This window comes from Pleurodeles waltl, chromosome 12, assembly GCF_031143425.1.
Source record: "Pleurodeles waltl isolate 20211129_DDA chromosome 12, aPleWal1.hap1.20221129, whole genome shotgun sequence".
NCBI lineage: Eukaryota > Metazoa > Chordata > Amphibia > Caudata > Salamandridae > Pleurodeles > Pleurodeles waltl.
The window spans coordinates 79357288-79377562 of record NC_090451.1 but is presented as its reverse complement, the minus strand read 5'-3'; the positions used below and the strand labels follow the sequence as shown (position 1 = coordinate 79377562).

At 44.1% G+C, this 20275-nt stretch overlaps 1 protein-coding gene across 2 annotated transcripts in view; it reads right to left on the bottom strand.

The window, feature by feature from the left end:
- Nucleotides 1-20275, bottom strand: part of SCAMP4 (secretory carrier membrane protein 4) — a 65913-nt gene that overhangs the window by 24161 nt on the left and 21477 nt on the right. For both annotated transcript variants that reach the window (XM_069216399.1, XM_069216400.1), the window contains exons 2-3: nt 18618-18779; nt 16883-17011 (exon numbers count right to left, since the gene is read on the bottom strand). In XM_069216399.1, coding sequence (XP_069072500.1) covers nt 16883-17011; nt 18618-18624 — 136 coding nt within the window. In that variant the 5' untranslated portion in view covers nt 18625-18779. The remainder of the gene's footprint in view (nt 1-16882; nt 17012-18617; nt 18780-20275) is intronic.

Here is a 20275-nt window from a genome sequence, read left to right as displayed (position 1 = left end):
AAGCGAGAGGAGGCCGACTGAGCAGGAAGCAAGAGCAGGAAGCGCGAGCAGGACGCCAGAGCAGGCAGAGGGAGCAGGACGCCAGAGCAGGCAGAGGGAGCAGGACGCCAGAGCAGGCAGAGGGAGCAGGACGCCAGAGCAGGCAGAGGGAGCAGGACGCCAGAGCAGGCAGAGGGAGCAGGACGCCAGAGCAGGCAGAGGGAGCAGGAAGCGAGAGCAGGCAGAGGGAGCAGGAAGCGAGAGCAGGCAGAGGGAGCAGGAAGCGAGAGCAGGCTAAAGGAGCAGGAAGCGAGAGCAGGCTAAAGGAGCAGGAAGCGAGAGCAGGCTAAAGGAGCAGGAAGCGAGAGCAGGCTAAAGGAGCAGGAAGCGAGAGCAGGATAAAGGAGCAGGACGCCAGAGCAGGATAAAGGGGCAGGAAGCGAGAGCAGGATAAAGGAGCAGGAAGCGAGAGCAGGATAAAGGAGCAGGACGCCAGAGCAGGCAGAGGGAGCAGGACGCCAGAGCAGGCAGAGGGAGCAGGACGCCAGAGCAGGCAGAGGGAGCAGGACGCCAGAGCAGGCAGAGGGAGCAGGACGCCAGAGCAGGCAGAGGGAGCAGGAAGCGAGAGCAGGCAGAGGGAGCAGGAAGCGAGAGCAGGCTAAAGGAGCAGGAAGCGAGAGCAGGCTAAAGGAGCAGGAAGCGAGAGCAGGCTAAAGGAGCAGGAAGCGAGAGCAGGCTAAAGGAGCAGGAAGCGAGAGCAGGCTAAAGGAGCAGGAAGCGAGAGCAGGCTAAAGGAGCAGGAAGCGAGAGCAGGCTAAAGGAGCAGGAAGCGAGAGCAGGCTAAAGGAGCAGGAAGCGAGAGCAGGCTAAAGGAGCAGGAAGCGAGAGCAGGCTAAAGGAGCAGGAAGCGAGAGCAGGATAAAGGAGCAGGAAGCGAGAGCAGGCTAAAGGGGCAGGAAGCGAGAGCAGGATAAAGGAGCAGGACGCCAGAGCAGGATAAAGGGGCAGGAAGCGAGAGCAGGATAAAGGAGCAGGAAGCGAGAGCAGGATAAAGGAGCAGGACGCCAGAGCAGGATAAAGGAGCAGGACGCCAGAGCAGGATAAAGGAGCAGGAAGCGAGAGCAGGATAAAGGAGCAGGAAGCGAGAGCAGGATAAAGGAGCAGGACGCCAGAGCAGGATAAAGGAGCAGGGCGCCAGAGCAGGATAAAGGAGCAGGATGCGAGAGCAGGATAAAGGAGCAGGAAGCGAGAGCAGGATAAAGGAGCAGGAAGCGAGAGCAGGATAAAGGGGCAGGAAGCGAGAGCAGGATAAAGGAGCAGGACGCCAGAGCAGGATAAAGGAGCAGGACGTCAGAGCAGGATAAAGGAGCAGGACGCCAGAGCAGGATAAAGGAGCAGGAAGCGAGAGCAGGATAAAGGAGCAGGACGCCAGAGCAGGATAAAGGGGCAGGAAGCGAGAGCAGGATAAAAGAGCAGGATAAAGGAGCAGGACGCCAGAGCAGGATAAAGGGACAGGAGCGAGAGCAGGCTGAAGGGGCAGGAAGCGAGAGCAGGATAAAGGAGCAGGAAGCGAGAGCAGGATAAAGGAGCAGGAAGCGAGAGCAGGATAAAGGAGCAGGAAGCGAGAGCAGGATAAAGGAGCAGGAAGCGAGAGCAGGATAAAGGAGCAGGGCGCCAGAGCAGGCTGAGGAATGAGAAATAAAACCAGACAGAGGCAGTAGAAACAAAGGATGTGGAAAGAGCAGGAAGAAAGAGCCTGGCGACCGAGCAGGCCGCAACAACAGGCTGAAGGCGTGGAAACAAGAGCAGGATAAAGGAGCTGGTGAAAGAGACTGAAGTACAAGGCTAAGAACAGGTTTAGAAATCTGCGTGAACTCAACCCTAGCTTGGGAGCCAATGCAGCAGTGGGTTTAGGAGCAGAGCCACGAGCGCTTGTTCGCGCAGTTAGATCAGAGTAGGTTTAACGAGCAGGGGAGCAACAGACACTAGGGGGCAGCCGCGTGCAGGGGCAAACTCACGTTTGTGAAGTGGAGCAAGCACAGGGTCAAAGGGCAGGAAATGAACCAGAAAACAGGGGAAAAGTCAACTTCAGCATCACTGAGAATGATCTAGTTCAGAAACAGTGGGTAGGGTGACTCGGAGCAGATAACATGAGCCTCTTTGGGGTGCACTGGGGAAGGTGCAGGAAGCCAGGCTCCATTTGCGGCAAGACTGCACTGACGGAGCAGGGGATCAAAAGCGAGTTTCGGAACACATGGGCAAAAGTGAGTTCAGAGGCGAGGAGACAATAGTTGTTTAAGGGCGTCTGCTTTTTACTTTAATATCATTGCTTTGAGAAACACGAGAAATTTGGAACGCTTTTCGATAACATACCCATGAAAATTCCCAACACAGTCACATGAAGTGCAAAATAGCTAATACGGAAAACATGCATCAATCCATCGCATAAACAGTCAAGGGACACTCAAGCATGAGCTACACAGACCTTCAAGGTCTAGCAAAGTCTGGCACAAAGAGGTTGGGTTTTAAGTTTTTCTTGAACAGGAGAACACTGGCACCCCAGAACTGTTAACGGGTAAAAAAAAAAAAAAAAAAAAAAAAAAAAAGAAGCTGCGACTATTTGATAATCATCGGTTGCCTGTAATGGTCTGAGACCGCAATAGTTGTATGTGATACATGTTTTTGTACCATTATCTACATTCTAGTTTAAAGAAAGGAAAAAAAAAGCCCACTAACCTGATCATTTCAGATCTAACCACTAGATGGCAGAAGTCTACTGCAGCAGAAACTACAAAATATTTGTGTTTCAATTAATATATGATGTCCAATCCAATCCCCCTGGTTTCTAGGTTTGATTCACATGCAAGAAGCCTAAGCATTTTGTAGCTTAATATTGGACTTACAACTCTTTTGTAGCTCCTGTGTAGTTTTGGTTCCCTTGGTGCTTCTCAGAGCTTACCTGTGGGTTTGTCACTAGAAGACACTCGTCGTCTTCAGGTGTCTGCTCACGATTCGCATATCTCCTATTAGGTCACTCAGTCCATCTCTCACACAGCTCTGCTCATATCCCACCCACATCAATAAGGGGGTCATGGACTTCCTGTTGGCTGAGTGACCACACTGATGTCTTTCTCAAGAAACTATGAACCCACGAGTTCTAAGAACTTAAAAACAAACTCTGGCAAAGCCAACTGTTATGTATCGGTTGCAAGCCTTTTCGATTGGTCAGTGCTTGAATGCTTGTTTTGGCATCGGTTTTGAAATTTTTATTGTTGGGGAAGCTGTGCGCCCCTCAACTTAAAAAAAACAACCTTTAAAAAAAAATATAGAAAAAAAAAAAAAAAATATATATATATATATATATATATATATATATATATATATATATATTGGTCTCAAAAACACACATTGCAAAAGTAGACCCAGGCACTCAAAGGAATTGCTGGATGCATGAGCTCCTTGTGAAAGGGCAGAAGGTCTTTTTTTCATGGTGAAGTTAACTAATGGCTGAAGTCAGCTGATCAACATACCCATGATGTATTCTGTAGTGGGTGGAAGACAAATGCGACAAGAACAGGCCAAAGGATGAAGAAGGCTGGCTAAGAACAAGTCAGTGTAATATACATATCATTTTAGTAAAATCAAAAGGTCTTGGCTAATACCAGACCTAAAAAAAATAGATATGGACTAGAGATCTTAACTAACCGGACCTGGAGAAATCAGATCAGAGATCGCCTCCCATGGAGCGTGACTGATGATGCATGGGTCTCAGTCTCAGTATAATGAGCTGGTGTTGTCCCCGGGTCTATACTCTTGGGCCACCCTCACAAAGAAAAGATGTGCCCTAAATTACCTGCCCGGAGGTGCTCTAGGGTTTATCAACCTCAGGAAGGAAACCGGACAATTAGAAAGGAAATGCCTAAAATCCCCCTTTCTCATGCACTGTCTGCACCCTCGGGCTGGGAAGAAGCTGTAAAAAACATTTACACGACAGCATCTGTTTTTTCAGTACCTAAATTAACACCACAAAAACAAACTGAGAAAAAAATCCTAGAAGTTATAGAAAAAAAAATAATGATGAGGAAATGGCCTGGCCCATCCGTCAACCCCATTGGTTTGATTACCTGCTGCGCACTTTATCGAAAAGAGGTTTGAAATCAGTCAAAATACTGCATAGTAACAAGTTAAAAGGCTGGTAGGTGAAACCAAATGGAAATCAAATGCCAGGTTGTCAACATTTAAATAAATCGAACACCTGCATAGATGCCCAAGTCCTAGCTTCTTTAGCAAAAATGACTACCCCCAAGGCTGAATGAGAACTGTGGACATTGGTAATGTTCCCTTGAACCTGTGATAATAACAGGGTCTGAAAACAACTGGTATTTGAAGTCTCTCTTCAAAGAAGCACTGACAAAGCTAGTAAGTCAGACTTTCACGAAGTAAAACACACAAAAGCGGGGGTACGCAAATGCTGGTGTGGTAGTGGTGGTGGTTAAGAGTAGTGGTGATAACAGTGTTGATGGTAGTGGCGGTGCGGTTCAACAAAGATGGTAGTAGACATTGAGGTAGTATACCCGGTGATGTTAATAGCTCTCTCGTGTCCTGACAAAAGCACTCGAAAAATTCATAGTACTTAAAAAAATATATATATAAAAAAAGGAAAACAACATTGGTTTTTATACAGAATACAGGTAAGAAATGAATAATTGAATATGGAGTGATTGATATATATATTTCAAATGTATAATAGTCCCTTGTGGAGTTCAATACAAGGACTCTATATGAGGTGAATGAAACAGCCAATAACATGTGGAGCCACAGTGAACTCCATAAAGGAATGGTAACAATGCACCCTGCAGACAAATGCACTGTCAACCAGACCTAAAAGCTGGGTTGAGCCTCTAAACAGAAGAACTGGGAGTCCTTCCTTATACATAGTCACCAACCTCACATTTTGGTTTTAATTTGAGAACTAAAGCAGCTGAAAAGCTACTTACAGAGGGCAAGGGGATAGGTAAACACCAGCCAGGTTTAGGTCAGGACGAAGCATCAGAAATGACTGCGAGAACTTCCTAAATAAGAGAGTTAATCACAAAATAGACAATCCTTCTTGTCCAAGGGCAAGCCTTACTTCTAGGTTGATGCCATGCCTCCCAATACTCACATGTGTGCTTGGATCGGAGTGTGGCAGCGCAGACCCTTGGTAGCAGGTGTGCCCTCGCCCTGTTCACCTGCTCCGTCACCAATGCTGCTGCAAGGTTCTACCGCCTCATGCATTTTTACAGAATGCTTTTGTTGTCAGGGTGAAGTAGTGTTGTCAGCAAATTATGTACTGCAAACTCAATTGACACACTAAACTTACATGTTACGCTGAAACAATATTCTCTCTCTCTCTCTGCAGCACCAACAATTTTAATCACAAAATTCTGTACAGCATTTCAACGCAGAGGCCTAATTTGTTCTGTAGAAAGCCTTGGAAACAACAAAATGCAGAATGTGATATACGAGTGAAAGACCAAACTTACAGTAGATTATAGGGTGTACTTACGCTTGTACTGTAGCTCAATTCTACGTGTAGATGTATTTCCAGTGGAGAGGATGGTAAAAGGACGTCCCTCACAAATGCTACATAAAAAATGTCTCAAATCATGGCATGGCGTGGCATGGTGCCCAGCACATAGTTAGCAGAGTGCATGGTAGGCAGGCCAATGAAGGGCTGCATAGGTGATGTAACCTTCCAAACTACAGAAAATTAGTTTTCCTTTCCATTTAGAAATCGAGGTCCTGATTATGGAGATGATCTCACCTTCCGAAGGACTCGTTCCCAAAGTTAGTTGGACTGTAAGATCTAAATGAAAATCAGCATTATGCCAAAAAGAATGTGCATTTTAAGAGGTTTTTGTATTCTACTTGAATGAAAGACATGATAAGCCTGTAGCTCACTGATGCTGAAGCAAGTAGCAAGGTTACTGGAGTCAGGGTGGAGGGATGGAAGAAAGACGGGAGGCTCCCCAAGCTCAGACCTCAGTTGTTTGTAAAGTAGAGTCCACTTGAATCCACACTGATGCCAAAATTCTTTAAAACCATCATGATGCCACTTAAAACATTTTATCTTTGTCTCCACAGACCAATTACAGAATCTAAACTCTTTACTTAGAGATTGCTCCCTGGTAGATGGCATTTTGGGGCACAGACTGAAAAGCTGACAGATTTAACTTCTAAGCCCCCCAAAATTAAGTGTCCGAACAGAGGTGGAAGGATTCATCCCCAGAGGTAATGGAGTTTGCCTAAGGGGTAACTGAACGTGCATGCTAATCCAAAGGGGTTAAGTTGCAAAAAAAACTCATCTGGTTTGGCCCAAAAAGGAACTAACATTCAGGTTCTCTAGGGTGGAAAGAACTTTTTGTAAGGATGGTTGATGAATTAGAAGAATTAGGAGTCAAGAGTCCTTCCCTATATATCTGCAAATTTCCCCTCTTTGTCCTTGCACACATGGGTGTTGTAGCCTTTCAACTTCCACATAATGGTGTCGGGGAGTGAAAAAAAAAAGCACATTGCTTCATCAAGGAGCATCCTAAAACTCAATGACAGCTTAGGCGCAGAGAGAGAGATGTTTGGCAGTATCCACGCTTAAATTTCAGACAATATAGAATCATTCTTTCAGTTCCAACCCTGAAGATAAATGTGTGCTCCTCCCTGAGGCCGCAGTTCCAACTCTCCTGGATGATGTCTCCAGGACCTTGGACAAAAAAGGGTAGTTACTTTTTTCCATCGAAGATTTATGACCAGCAGTTCAAAGACACACCGGGTCCTAAAAGAACCACATAGATAACAGCTGTGATATTCCCAAACAGCTGAATATCCAGTGTGATATCCCCAAACATGAAGGCATAAAGGGTGTGCTTGGGAGCTGATATTCGATGGCTGCCAGACAGTCCATCTTAATAGATAATTTGAATATGCATGAGAGAGCTGGTGATGACGGAATTGGATTGAAGGGTGGAATCAGTAATTGGTCTATGTTTATAAATCATTACAGGCATCCGGAGGAGCTAAGCTGGTGCAGAGGTAGACATCAGCCCAAGGTGCTCTGGGGTGGATGTCCCATGTTGGGATTGCCTTGGTGTACAGGAGTAAAGAGTAACCTCAGCAAAAATGTATTTAGTTTAAGAACCAGGGGTGTTTAGCATTTTTAGGTTTTGCTTGCGAAATCTTTTGTGATACTAAAAAAATCTTTAAAGGGGCTTGAAACCCGCCTCTTACTTACCTGAACTTACCATTGGCTTAGTCTAATGTTGCTCTAATTTACGTGCTTCTGATTGGCCAGCACGTCGTCATGTGCTTTAACTTCCTGCTCTCTGTTGCTTGGCCGTCACGCCACGTGGAGTTGGGACAAACTACTCCTTCAGGTCACTGCACTGGTTACTGGCCAGAGTCCTTCCACATACCATATGCCTCTCAAGGCGTTTTTTGCAGTTTCTTCTTCTGTTAGTGCTGTCTGATTGGTGCCGCCAGCATGGGGCACAGTGTGCTTCTGGGGTTTGTGTTCAGTGTAAGAGGGTTTCAGTGCTAGTTCTTGGGGGGACTCTTCCATAGGAGGCTAGTCCCAGCTGGGCCTGTCATGGAGTTGCCTGGCTGCTCCAGGGGTGTCCTTCAATAGTCCAAGGAGTCTAGCTGGAAGCCAAGGTCTGTCCCCGTTGCAGCCGGTGTTTGTGTGATGTGAGGAGGCAAGCATGGTGGTCGCTGACCAGCAGGACCGGTTTGGCACAGGCAAGCTGGTCCAGGAAGCTGACCTAAGCTGGGGACAGCTTTCTGTGGGTATCCGACTTTCGGTGCGGATAACACAGTCACCTTCCAGATCGCGCTCCAGGTCTGTGGCAATTCTTTGCACGTCAGTCGCTGTGGCATCACACTGTTCCCTGGCAGGCTCTTAGACACTGGGGTTTTATTAATTTGTTTAAGTTAAGATACACTCGTTCTTCAAGTTTCGTATTTCCAGTTTAACTTTTCAAATTCTGGCAGTCGTAGTTCAGATGCGATCATTGGATAAGCGGGACTACAAGTTCCATAATGCATAGAACACTAAAGCTTGGTTTGGATGAACTGCTCGCTTATGGATCCGGGAGGCTTAACACCTGTGAACTCTTGCAGTCTATATTAGCTGACCACACCATGTCCTACTGGTGCACTTAAAATATACGCCCAGAGGGATGTTTAAAAAGCACAGGAGTTGGCCTAAGCCGCATGTCTTTCACCGTTGGGTGTAACCTTACTTAAAAAAAAAAAAGTAGATGCACTATCGGACATGGCGGTAGTACAACTAGATGTTAAATAGAAAAGAGCACTAAAAGTATGGTGAAGGAGTTAATATCAAAGTATTTTATAAGGTTGGGTAGAGAGCACCTCCACTATCTGAGAGGGAGAGTTTTGACTTTTGTCAGCCCTGCTGGGATTAACACAGTGGTTAGTACCAGTACCTAATAACTAACAGGTATTCTGAACTAGTAACTAAACATTTTCTTTTCAACAGCTGCTGACTTTCAAACTCAAAAACCAGGTTAGAGTCTTGGCGTCGTCGCAACATCCTGTGATTCTGGGCAATTTGTTTAAACTCCCCTTCTCTTAAAATTAAACCTAAAATAAATGTTTCCTTGAATACTTCAACTGGTGCTCATGTAAAGAACTCCAATACCCTCAGGTCCAGCTTGCGTTACCAGCAATTGCCTTTGGGGCCCTTCACTTTATACATCGGTTACTTTCTTTTATTAATAGTTTTTCTTTTCGCACAGCAACCCGCATTGCTACACGTGTCAAAACACAATGACAAAGCCAATAGACCATGCTTCTGCAAAACCTACTGGATTTGCCAATGCTTGTTACTTAAAGACCACAGATACCAGAAGAGGAGAAAGGGAATTGTTTTTAAAATGCCCCTGACGTTTCTTTATGACCAACTTAAAAGGTTCCTTGCTATACTTATCTACATAGAATGCAATTTTACGTATAGTCTTACTAGGGGAGCGCAGCAGACAAGGAGAGCTTTTTATGTCCTAAAATGTCATTTAGAATGAGAAATCAGGAGTTGGTCAAGTCTACCTCCCGCTATTTATGAGAAAGATAAAAACTTTTTGTAGGACGGTATGGAAGGTAACCTTTTTGTAGTGTCTACGTCTGAACTGCATGATTTTTTCAATTTTTATTGTTGAAGTGCTACACTGTCACGAGGGCATCACATTCGTCACAGGGCTTGAAAAATGGCAAATCTCTAGGGTCATGCTTACAGTCGGTGTGAGGTTCTGGACCACCAAGTAAAGAATACCTTTACCAGCTACCTAAAGTTCTGCTGTATTTGCAACTACAAGCGCGTGAACTGTTTGGAGTTTATTCATATCTATATGCATGCACAGCAGCTGACATTTATATAAACTTATATTCTGTCTAAGCTAATCAGGAGGAGATCTTGCAATCTGCATGTGATCTAACCTGCATTGTTGTCTGCCCAAACAAAAATGCAACTGGGCTGGTGTATCTGAGACATCAACGGAGTAACACTAAAAAAGAGGAGGGAGCCAAAGTACACAGATCGAAACCTCCTTGTCTCTTAATTGAACCTTGAACCTAGAGACAGTCATACAGAGAACGAACTTGGCTACTTATTTCTAACCAAGGAAACTGAAACATGGTAAGAGAGATTTCTTTCCTGCCAAATAGGAAACACATTTAGTCGCTGAGGAGGGTAGATATCAAGAAAACACGACATGCTACAGTTTGGTTATATTAAAAACTCACCAAGGCACGGGGAATAATTTGAGCCTATTACATAGACATTAATTACCATAGGCACATCAGTAGTGTATAGATGATGGTATGACTGAGTTCCATGGGAATATTCAGTGCATGTATTTCTGTAGATGGAGCTAGGTGGTGGGCACTGGGACACATGTGAATAGGATACATTTTCATTCATCAAACTATGAATCAGTGCAAAAGAGGCTGAAGAGAGAAACAAGGAGGAAGAGAACAGGAAAATGATGATTCAAGGAGAAGTGGGTATTAGAAAGAACCTGCAAGAGGCAGATAAAGAGACAAGAAGGGTAGGGTGGTGTATGAAAGAGGTCTGAGGTGGGCCCAAGATTAAGCAGCCTTGGTATTCATGAGATCAAGGGACAGGAAGTGTAGGGCAATGGAAGCAAGAGGCATGAGATGGGTTAAAGACTAGGCAGACTTGGGATTCATGAGATAAAGAGATAGGAAATGTAGGGGGTGGAAGAAAGTTACATAAGGTGGAATCAAGACTAGGCAGCCTCAGTATTCATGAGATAAAGAGACAGGAAGTTTAGGGCGATGGAAGAAAGAGGCATGAGATGGATTAAAGACTAGACAGCCTCAGTATTCATGAGATAAAGAGATAGGAAATGTAGGGGGTGGAAGAAAGTTACATAAGGTGGAACCAAGACTAGGCAGCCTCAGTATTCATGCGATAAAGAGACAGGAAGTTTAGGGCGATGGAAGAAGGAGGCATGAGATGGATTAAAGACTAGACAGCCTCAGTATTCATGAGATAAGGAGACAGGAAATGTAGGGGGTGAAAGAAAGTTACATAAGGTGGAATCAAGACTAGGCAGCCTCAGTATTCATGAGATAAAGAGACAGGAAGTTTAGGGCAATGGAAGAAGGAGGCATGAGATGGATTAAAGACTAGGCAGCCTTGGGATTCATGAGATAAAGAGACAGGAAGTGAAGGGTGGTGGAGTAAAGAGGCAGGAGATAACTTCAAAACTAGACAGTTTCTAGCAACCACCATGGGCTTCAAAGAAAACCTCTAGACCTCTACACTTATTTTTTTGTTTATTTACAAATGAAACACTGGGAAGCTTCCAAACTTCAGTTATAATGGTAGTGTGCCACAAGTATTAGTGCTGGTCATTCGCGGACCAGTCTAATGGATTGGCAGAGCTATTGCTGTCATCACCAGCCTCTACGTGGCAGAAACTACCTTCTCTGACCAAGTTCTTAAAACAGCCTTATGGAGAATAAATTTTCTGGTATATTCAAAGCTGCTGAAATGTCAGGTGTACATCTGCCTCCGTTCAACCAGATACAGTAATTGGAGCGAGTTCTATTTCAGAGGCTGTTCACGCAGGAGGTGACACACTTCAATGATTAAGATGCTTAGGGTGATGCCTAGGGTCATCATGCAAAAGTTCAGTTCTACTATATAGCAGTCTAGCATCAGGGAGCTAGTTAGGCACCGTCAGAAAATTCCTAATACCAGGAGAAAAGTTCAGTTCTCATCCCAGGATGCCTAGGGCCAGGGTGTTGCTTTCTATCAATAAGTGGCTTGAAGGCAGAGGTAAGTTAAAGATCCTAAGAGAAAGGGGCCAGTTTAGTTGAATTAACAGGAAGCCTAGGATTAGTTTAGTTGTATTATGAAGAAAAATTATCAAGAGAAGTACTGACTCTTGAAAAGTATTTCCACACCATTCTTGGCGTCCAGAGTGTAGAACATCCATAAAGGAATGCAAGATCAGAAACACACGCACCAAGAGCCACACATGGAAGCAAGATTCACAAGGTCACATCCGTGGCGGAAAAAAAAAACCACTATGCCATTCTGCAATTCGAATCAAGGAATATGAATTGCACTGGAGAGGAGGCTCTTGGACTCCCCGTGAATAATCTGCAATGTAACACACTGTACTGTAAATCAAAGTCCGTGGCCGAGCAGAAGCAAATGCAGTGTCAGCAGAAATAGTAAAGCACGACCACACCGCCGGCTCCCATCGGAAGACAAAGGCTCTCTGTGCTAGGCAAAATGGTGAAAGCGATGCTTGTTAACAAGCTGGAGTGCGCTGCTGTAGTGCAACCAGGGCCAGCGGGGCTACTGCAGTATTACCACCTTCATCCAAGCCCACAAACAACCTTTGCAAGCCTGACCAGAACATGTGTGTCATTGACATACGTCATGAGACCGGACGAGACATACCAAAGGCTCAAACACGGTCTTAAAGGGGCGATCCAGTGAATGGTGGCACAATAGATTTCAAGACCTCAGCTGACATCATCCAACGCGCAAACGTCTACTGTCAAGAATGATAGGAGACAACTGTTCTTTTCCTCCAACTTTGTACATCCTCTTTAAGGAGGGAGAAAGCTGGGGAAAAGCCAAGTAGAGCCAAGCACCTCAAAGGGCGGGACCTGGAGCTCAAAAAAAAGAAAGGAACAGCCTCTGCGCCAAGTTTCTAAGAATGTTAGAGGCGAGGGCAGTTTAATTCTGAGATATAATATTTTTTCTTAGCCCAAAGCAAATGGCTGAAATCAGGTTTTTCTGGAGTAGGCTATAATAGTACGAGAACATCAGCGTGGCTATATAACCATTTAGATAACGATTCAGCCAAATAGGTCAAGAAAAGAATCGCTTGTTATGCGATCGACCCAATTCTCTCTGCTGCATTGAAGTAGCAATTTTGAGATTAGAAGCAAAATTGTTTCTGTACGGAATACAGGTTGCTATAGAAATGTGGAAAACTAAGAACGGCAGTGAGCATGTATAATTTGTAACACGATTTGTCTAGTTCATGTTGTCATTTTTTCCACTGAATATTACATGAAATCATACTTTAAAGTTTCATTCTATTGAAAACATTATATATACAGGTTCACTTTGCTTAGTGAATCATACAACAAGGCTTGCGGGTCACAAGTCGACCTAACTCTGGCCGCATCCAATAAAACTGCAGCCTGTGCCATTGGGTTTTAAAGAAATTCACTGGTTATTATTGAATTTCTGAAATAAATTTAAAAACCTGTCAACTATATACAAATCCAAGGAGGACAAAGGCCCTGAGTAAAACAATCTGACCTTGAGTAATGTAATCTGGCAAAGTTTGTGCTTAATAAAACTGCAAAAAATACCCCCCAAAGCAAAAGATTAGCTCCTTTCTACCCCCCCATAAAGGTTTTGTATCCAGTACTGTGTCCATCTGTAGTGTAGGCTGGTGGGTCTCACAGTTGTGGTTTAGAACAGCGCGCTGCATACATCATTCGGTGGTGTGGAATTCCACACCACCAGACTTGGGTCTGAACAGAAGTTCATCCTATTTGTGGTTGGACCTGTTTCACAAGCAGCTTGCCACTAGAGCCACTGAAATAAAAGGAAAGATTTGCGTACCCGATGATGTCCTGTTTTAAGTAAGAAGCATTTTGCAGCAGCCACTTCGACATGTCCAAGAAAACTGCGACATTGAACCTACCGTAGGGTCAAATACAGATGAGAGTCAGAGCTGCCAAGTTTCAAAGATCAGGTATTTTTTTAGAGCCCCCAACTCTTCTGCGATATACTGAGTCTCCCTGCTTCAAAGAAAAAGTGAACATTTCCTTCTTGAAGGAGGAATTTATTCCTACACTCTTAAATAAACCTAGACCACGAATGACTAGGCCACAGCATGTGAAAGGCCAACGCCATCACACAGCTACAGTGTGGTTAGACTATGGAAAAAACAACCGGCCCGCCTATTGCTCTTGCCAAAGAATGAATAACCGGCCACTGTAATACAAAATAGCTACAGCTCAGCGCCTTGAGACCCTCCAGGGTGAGTAGTGTGCTTCACAAATTCCTGATTGATTGAGAGTAGCAAAGGGGATGCGAGGCTAAATGTTGACTTTAAAAAAAAATATGGTCCAGCTACAGTGATGTATGAACTTTAATAAGTTTATATTAGTGAACCAAGGCGGTTATTTATTCATAATAATATTGTGAAAAATTCAGATGATTTACTCAAGATCTTGCAAGAAAATTGGATGGCCTGGTTGAAGCTAGCATGAGATATCAGCAGTCGAGGCAGATAATATTCCAGGATCTGCATCAGACTGCCTTTCTGTCTACGTGGTCACTGGAGAGTGGGCCTGGTTTCCTGACACAACGTTTAAGACAATGAAAGGAAAAACTGAAAGATGTGGACTTGATTAATATGTTGCATGTCGACTCAGCGGATTCCAGGGAACTGGGATACAGGGATTTAAACTGAGTCACCAGCGGAAAAGTAAAAGGAAACAGAGTTACAGGAAATGACACACAGATTTGGTAAAAGACACCACTTGTGTGACGCGTATTTGAACAGTAATACTATTTAATGTAACCAACAAAAATAAAACATAAAACTGCAGTGACAGGAAATAAATGAGAATGGGCGCATATCTTTAGCTTTCGTTCATTAGGGATTTAACTTTTTTTTTCTTCATATGGACTTGCTCATGTTTAAAAAAAAAAAAAAAAAAAAAAAAAAAAAAAAAAAAAAGCTGATCTACATGAATAGATTATTCATATCCTGCCTCCAGAAGCACAAGTCAGGCAGGGCCAGGAGCTTTCTTAGCCAAACAGGAGTTCATGAGCGAAGCGAGAGAGCAACGGAGTACAGAAAAAACACCACCATGCACCAGAGACAACACGGAGGATGGGGACACTAGGCACAGAGACAGCTGAAGAGGACCAGAGAAAGAAAACACAAAAGCAAACACCTGAGGAAGCGCTCTGGACAGACAAAGGCACCTTAGGAAAGAGACAGAGAAAGGGATCAAGCATATACAGGGTCTCTGGGAGAGAGTCTCCCTTCCCGACGCCCAGTCACATTCAGTGCGAGCAAGTTGCGAGTCTGACTTGTCAACTGATGAGCGAGACCATGCTGCGATATTTCCACACCTTGTCCCAGTCTCCATTCATTAGGTAAAAAACCCATGGCTTAAGTGACATCTGTCAATGGATTAGAAGCTCACATCACCTTGGTGGACAGTTTTACTCACTGGTGCAAATTCAGGGAAGAGAGTTTTCCCCAATGGGGGAAAATCCCATGTCTTTGAGTTGTCTCACTCATTTCATTCTATTTTTAATTTTAAGGAGTACAAACTCATCCACCGAGTGTGACTCTTTCACTACGGAGTACAGCCTCATTTACTGGGTGGTATTTTCACTTCTTGGCACCTGGCATTACCGCTCAGCAAAAGTCCCACACGCTTTAACACAGTGTCTTCTACCAAAGGTTCGGCCAAGCCCATTCTAATCGCACTCCTGTGAACCCTTGGCGTAGAAGCTTCCTCAAAGGCCTTCCCAAGGGTCCAGATGACCTTGGGTTTACAAGTTGCATGAAGAGGCAATCCACTCATGGACCAAGGGCCCTGTGGCAAACGCCATTTCCTCCTGGAAGGGGAACCGTGCCTTGCAGTGGTTCTCTGCTTCCCGGGTAAGAACTCCTGATTACAGACAGTGGTGAAATAAAAAGACATACTTGAGGAATAGAGTGAGAAATGGAGGGGCAGGGCCTGGTGAAACGCTATGGCTGGGGTATGAAAGAAGCAGCAGCAACAACTTAAACAACATCAGATGGGAAGGGCAGGAAATGTTGGGTTGAGGCAGAGAAAAAAAAACACTACTGGTCAGAGCAACATTGTGTTGATCTTGAGGAGATGGAATAGAAAAGTCAGCCTAGTGACAGGGAGCAGGATGGTGTGGGTGAAGACTGCAAGGGGAAAGAACAAGCCCTGGCAATGTCAATAGACATGGCTTTAATTCGCTATTGCTTGGAACCAGCATTTGAGCATGTCGATTTACATGGGTTACCTCGCTAAAGCCGGGCCTATAGGCTTTTGAAAAATTTGTTTTGGTGGTGGAAGGTAGCTTAATGGATAAGAGAAGGAGGAGGAAAAAACGTATTACACTCAGGCAAGAAACAGACAACCAGAAACAGATCTAGAATTAATGTCAACAGGAAAGACACTGAAAGGAAAAAAAACGAATGGTAAGACAGACAGCAATGACATTACGGGCTTCACACTGAAACATAAAAAAAAAACGTTGCAGTTTACAAAACAAAAAGGGCTGCTTTCTGCTTCAGGTCATGTAGGAGATACAGAATAAAATCTGTCATGATTCAGCGTGTGCTGGAGATGCAAATAGTCCGCCATGCATCACAGTGCAAGCACTTCATAGAGGCAAAACAATACAGCAACCAGGGAATATTATGAGGTGGGGGTGTAAAGAACACCACGGTGGGGGACGCCGAAGCCGACTCCAAGTGTATTTTGAAGAATTGGCAACGAAAGATCTTGCAGACAATTCTGACAACAGACATAACCTGTGACTGTTGAATACATTGCAACAGCGGTGTACAGGACCAGCATACGGGGGTAGGCCAGCGGGACAAGCGAAGAGAGAGGTAAGAAGCAAAGTCATAAAATTAAAACCTAACGACCGCCAGCACCATGCAACTTTGAAGCAAGGGAAACACATTTTTCAGACGAGCAAACAGAGAGTAGTACGCGAGCAGGAGACAAGCGGCATCCCGCACACTGCAACGTGAAACAGACGTCAGGAGTGGCAATGTGTCTGCACTGTCTCGAACTCTGGCTACTGGGAAGCACAGGAAACGAGCACGGGGTGGAGAGTGCAGCACTAGAAATGCGCTAACTGAGTCTTCATTAGGGCTTGCTTCTTCGATTCAGCTTTGGCTGTACAAGTAAAGCTGTCCTGGACATCGATTTCAGACATATTTTGAGTCACTGGGCAGAATAAGCCTGAAATGTTTCTGCCAAACTGCATCCCGTTTGTTCAATGAGTTTCTTACACAAATCGGAGCAAGTGCCTTTGTTGGAGTTTACCACTTGAATTTTTGGCCCATTATTAAACTCATATTTATATAGCACGCTACAAACTAACAACTTTTAGATTAAAAAGACGTTACCATTATCTATGCGCTATGATATGCAAGTAAAGAAAAAAAGTGGTCTTCATCGAACAGACATTAACAGTATAAGTATTAGTCCTCTGAACTACATTTCTAGGTACTGCCGTACCAGGGCTGCTGATGATCTACTGGGGTACTTATGGGAACAGTACGGTATTTATACTCACAGATCCATACTCGGTAAATCTTTATGACTAGCCCCCGGTGCTCAATGGGGATTTCACCTTCAAAGTTCTGGTAGAAGCATGGTTTCAAACGAACAAACTTTGGCAGAGGAGGGAAATTATTGACCGGCTCTGAAACAACAGAAAATAGAATCACAATGTACGAAGCGTAAGCAAACATTTGCAATGCAATGGGTCTAGCATTTGCTGGAGTTAGAGCTATTGGCACTGTAAATTTATAACTGGATTTTCTTGCCACATAAATTGGTCAACCCTGCCTCATAATTTGGTATTTTCCTGCCACATAAATCCAGTGGCCCTGCATAGAACTAAAGCACTTCAATTTACCTTCTTCCTCTATCTGCAGCCGAAAAAGAAAATGTTGCATTTAGCATCGTAATTTAAATCTGTCATGCTAATTCCAATAGAATACCACTTTCATCACCCCACCATCAGAGTTTCTGGCTGGTTAACACAATTCCCAAAACAAGACTGCCACGGAGTAACAAGAGAAATACATTAGGAGGGTCACACAAACATATCAAGAGTTTTTATACAGTTATAGTGCAATAAGGATGTTGAGTTGGCCTGAATCATGATCATAATTTCAATGAGGGGAGATTAACAAAATATCTACAATTATCACATAAACCCAATAAAAACCTTTATCAGAAATAAACGTTTGGCATTAGACTGTAATACTCAGAACAGACAAGAAAAAAATAGTTAACCAACGTTGAAGTATATCGGCAATCGTGCAATTATACCTGTAACAGGGTCGGTCTGCAAGGCGGTAACAAAACCGCCCCAAGGCACGACAAACTTAAAGCAATTACCAATGACATCAATGGATTTCTGAAAGGCAAGTCCCTGAACGAGTGAAAGTGAGGGGCGTGAGATGGGCGTGGATAAAGCACATAATGCTTACAGCAGGTCAAAGCGCTTGCACCTGACCTAAAAATAAGTCTGACATCCAGATGAATGAACTCCAACTGGACTCTCTTGTGAGACTCTACAGAGTTCTGGCCAGACTATGTCTTCTCTCCATGAGAGCTTTCTAGAAAAAACGCCTGGGTTGACTCAGTGGCCTTTACTAGCAAGGAGTACACTTTCTCTAAAGCAGAGGGTTCTCAGCACTTAAAGTATATCCTTTAGCTGAACATATGAATGCCCTAAATCACGGTGTCTGGACAGATGCAAGCATGAGGGATATGCATAGATTCCACACCAGAAAAAACTCCCCAGAAGCTCTCCTACATCTGAGCAGAGATGTGGATAAAAGCATGCTGAACATGTTCACTCGCAACCACTGTTCAAGGGACTCAGGCCTTCTGGTAGACATATATTTGTGGCTAGAAATGATTTACTTTCAACAAGAAATCGTGGACAGAGGCTGGCCACACAAGAGGCCATTTCTTAAGCACACAATTTGTTTGATTTAATTTAGAAGGCAAGTTGTTTTCGGTGCGGACTGCTACTCTTTTGAAGTCCCTCACCATTCCTTTCCTTGGATGCCCATAGGTTTGACAACCATTTACAGTTCAGAAATGACGAAAATTGTGGCTACTCAGCAAGTAGTTGCCAGGAACAGCTTTGCTTTCCTTGAGCCCTGGAAGCACCAAACTCAACTCCACCCAAAAAAAAAAAAACAGCAAGATGTGAACATGCAAGAAACACAATAGCGACATTTCAAGAATACTAACAAAGCAATCAGTCTGTAACACTTGGGCTTTCTTACCAGCCATGCCAGCCAGGCAGTGAGCCTGAAGTTAGATTAAAAGCAGCTCTCCGGCTTGAGATGAGAGTAAGGTGCGGTAGTCGAAGCGGAGGCCGGGAAGGCCTGGATTTCACACAAACATTTTGTTCTTCTGGAGCTTCAGGTCACGACTGATTAGGAATGCTGTTTAAAAAAAAAAAGACCTTATTAGTGGTAATGGTAAAACATGTACCTCTCGATACAGGTACAGACATTGTCCATGGTTAATCCCTAGTCGATAACCGTGCTCATTTCGGCGGAGTCTGTAAGAGTCGTTGGATTCGACTAGCACTAGATGCTGGATGACAAACGCTTCTCAACTGTGGACACAAAGTTAGTGAGGCAAAATACCACACAAGAACTTAAGTGTGAGTAGCGCTCACTATTATGTAATCCTGGAACCCCAAATTGTTTAGTGCAGAACTTCAATCAATGGAACATGTGGGAGGGATCTTTCCAAGACAGAAAGGATGAAAGAATTACTGTAGGACTTAGAAAAAAAAGAAAACTCACCACTAGCCTGTAAGCACCAGTCTCAAAATGTTCTTTACTTTTCTCCCTTTGGAGGCCCGAAAAACGGTTGCTGTGGCACTCATCTCTTCCAGACTGGATTATTGTAATAGTCTACATGCAGAATCCAACAAGCGGACTATTCAAAAATTACAGACAGTCCACCGTGCGGCAGTAGACTAGTCCTGAATCTGCTCCAGCGGTCATCGGCACCCGCGGCCATTGAAGTCCTACACTGGCTGCCCATTCATAGAAGGGTCTTGTTCAAAGTTCCCTCTTTCAGGTTCAAAGCCTACAGAAATTTCAGAGCTAATTATCTCACGGAAAGAGATACTCGCCACACCACCTCTCATTCACTTAGGTCTTCTTCAGCCAACCTCGTGAAGGTCCTGAAATTCAGACTCAAGTCAAAAGGAGGAAAGACTTTTTCGGTCCTGCGGCAAAGGAATGAAATCATCTCGCCATGGCACTGCGTTTCATGACCTCAAAAGTTATTTTCCGGAAACTACTTAAAACCTGGACCTTTGCAATACCAGACGCAGTTTGTTACTCTCTGATGCTGTAATACCCATAGCCCTATGGTTGTAATCGCCAGAGTATTTCTCCCGTCTCTTTCTGCAGCGCTAGGATGCTCATTTTGAATGACAGTTGCACTTTATATATACCCAATCATTCATTCATTCAGAGCCCGGGAATGAGACTCCTAGAAAACAAGATTTTTAATCTTCAAGATTTTTAATCGTAATGACAACTTGTTCTCTGCTTGTTTATCTATGGGACAGCATCTGAGCACTCTCTGCGAGGGCCTGGCACTGAACACCATTTACTTCCTGGGAGCACAACTGCAACATATGCCAATATACCACCGAAAACGATCTATGTGCCATTTCCGACATATGACAGGTCTGCCATGGGATATCTAAGTGGTTCTCCTAGGCGGCATCCCCATGACTACCATAAACGTATGATTGACATTAGGATGCGCATTTCCAACACATGCCTTACTGCGCATCCAGTACAACGCAATGCCTTTACCATGCGTGTCTTTTTAATGCAAGGGAAGTATATTTAAGGTAGGTGAAAGCCCTACACACACTATAATATATATATATATACATATATATATATAT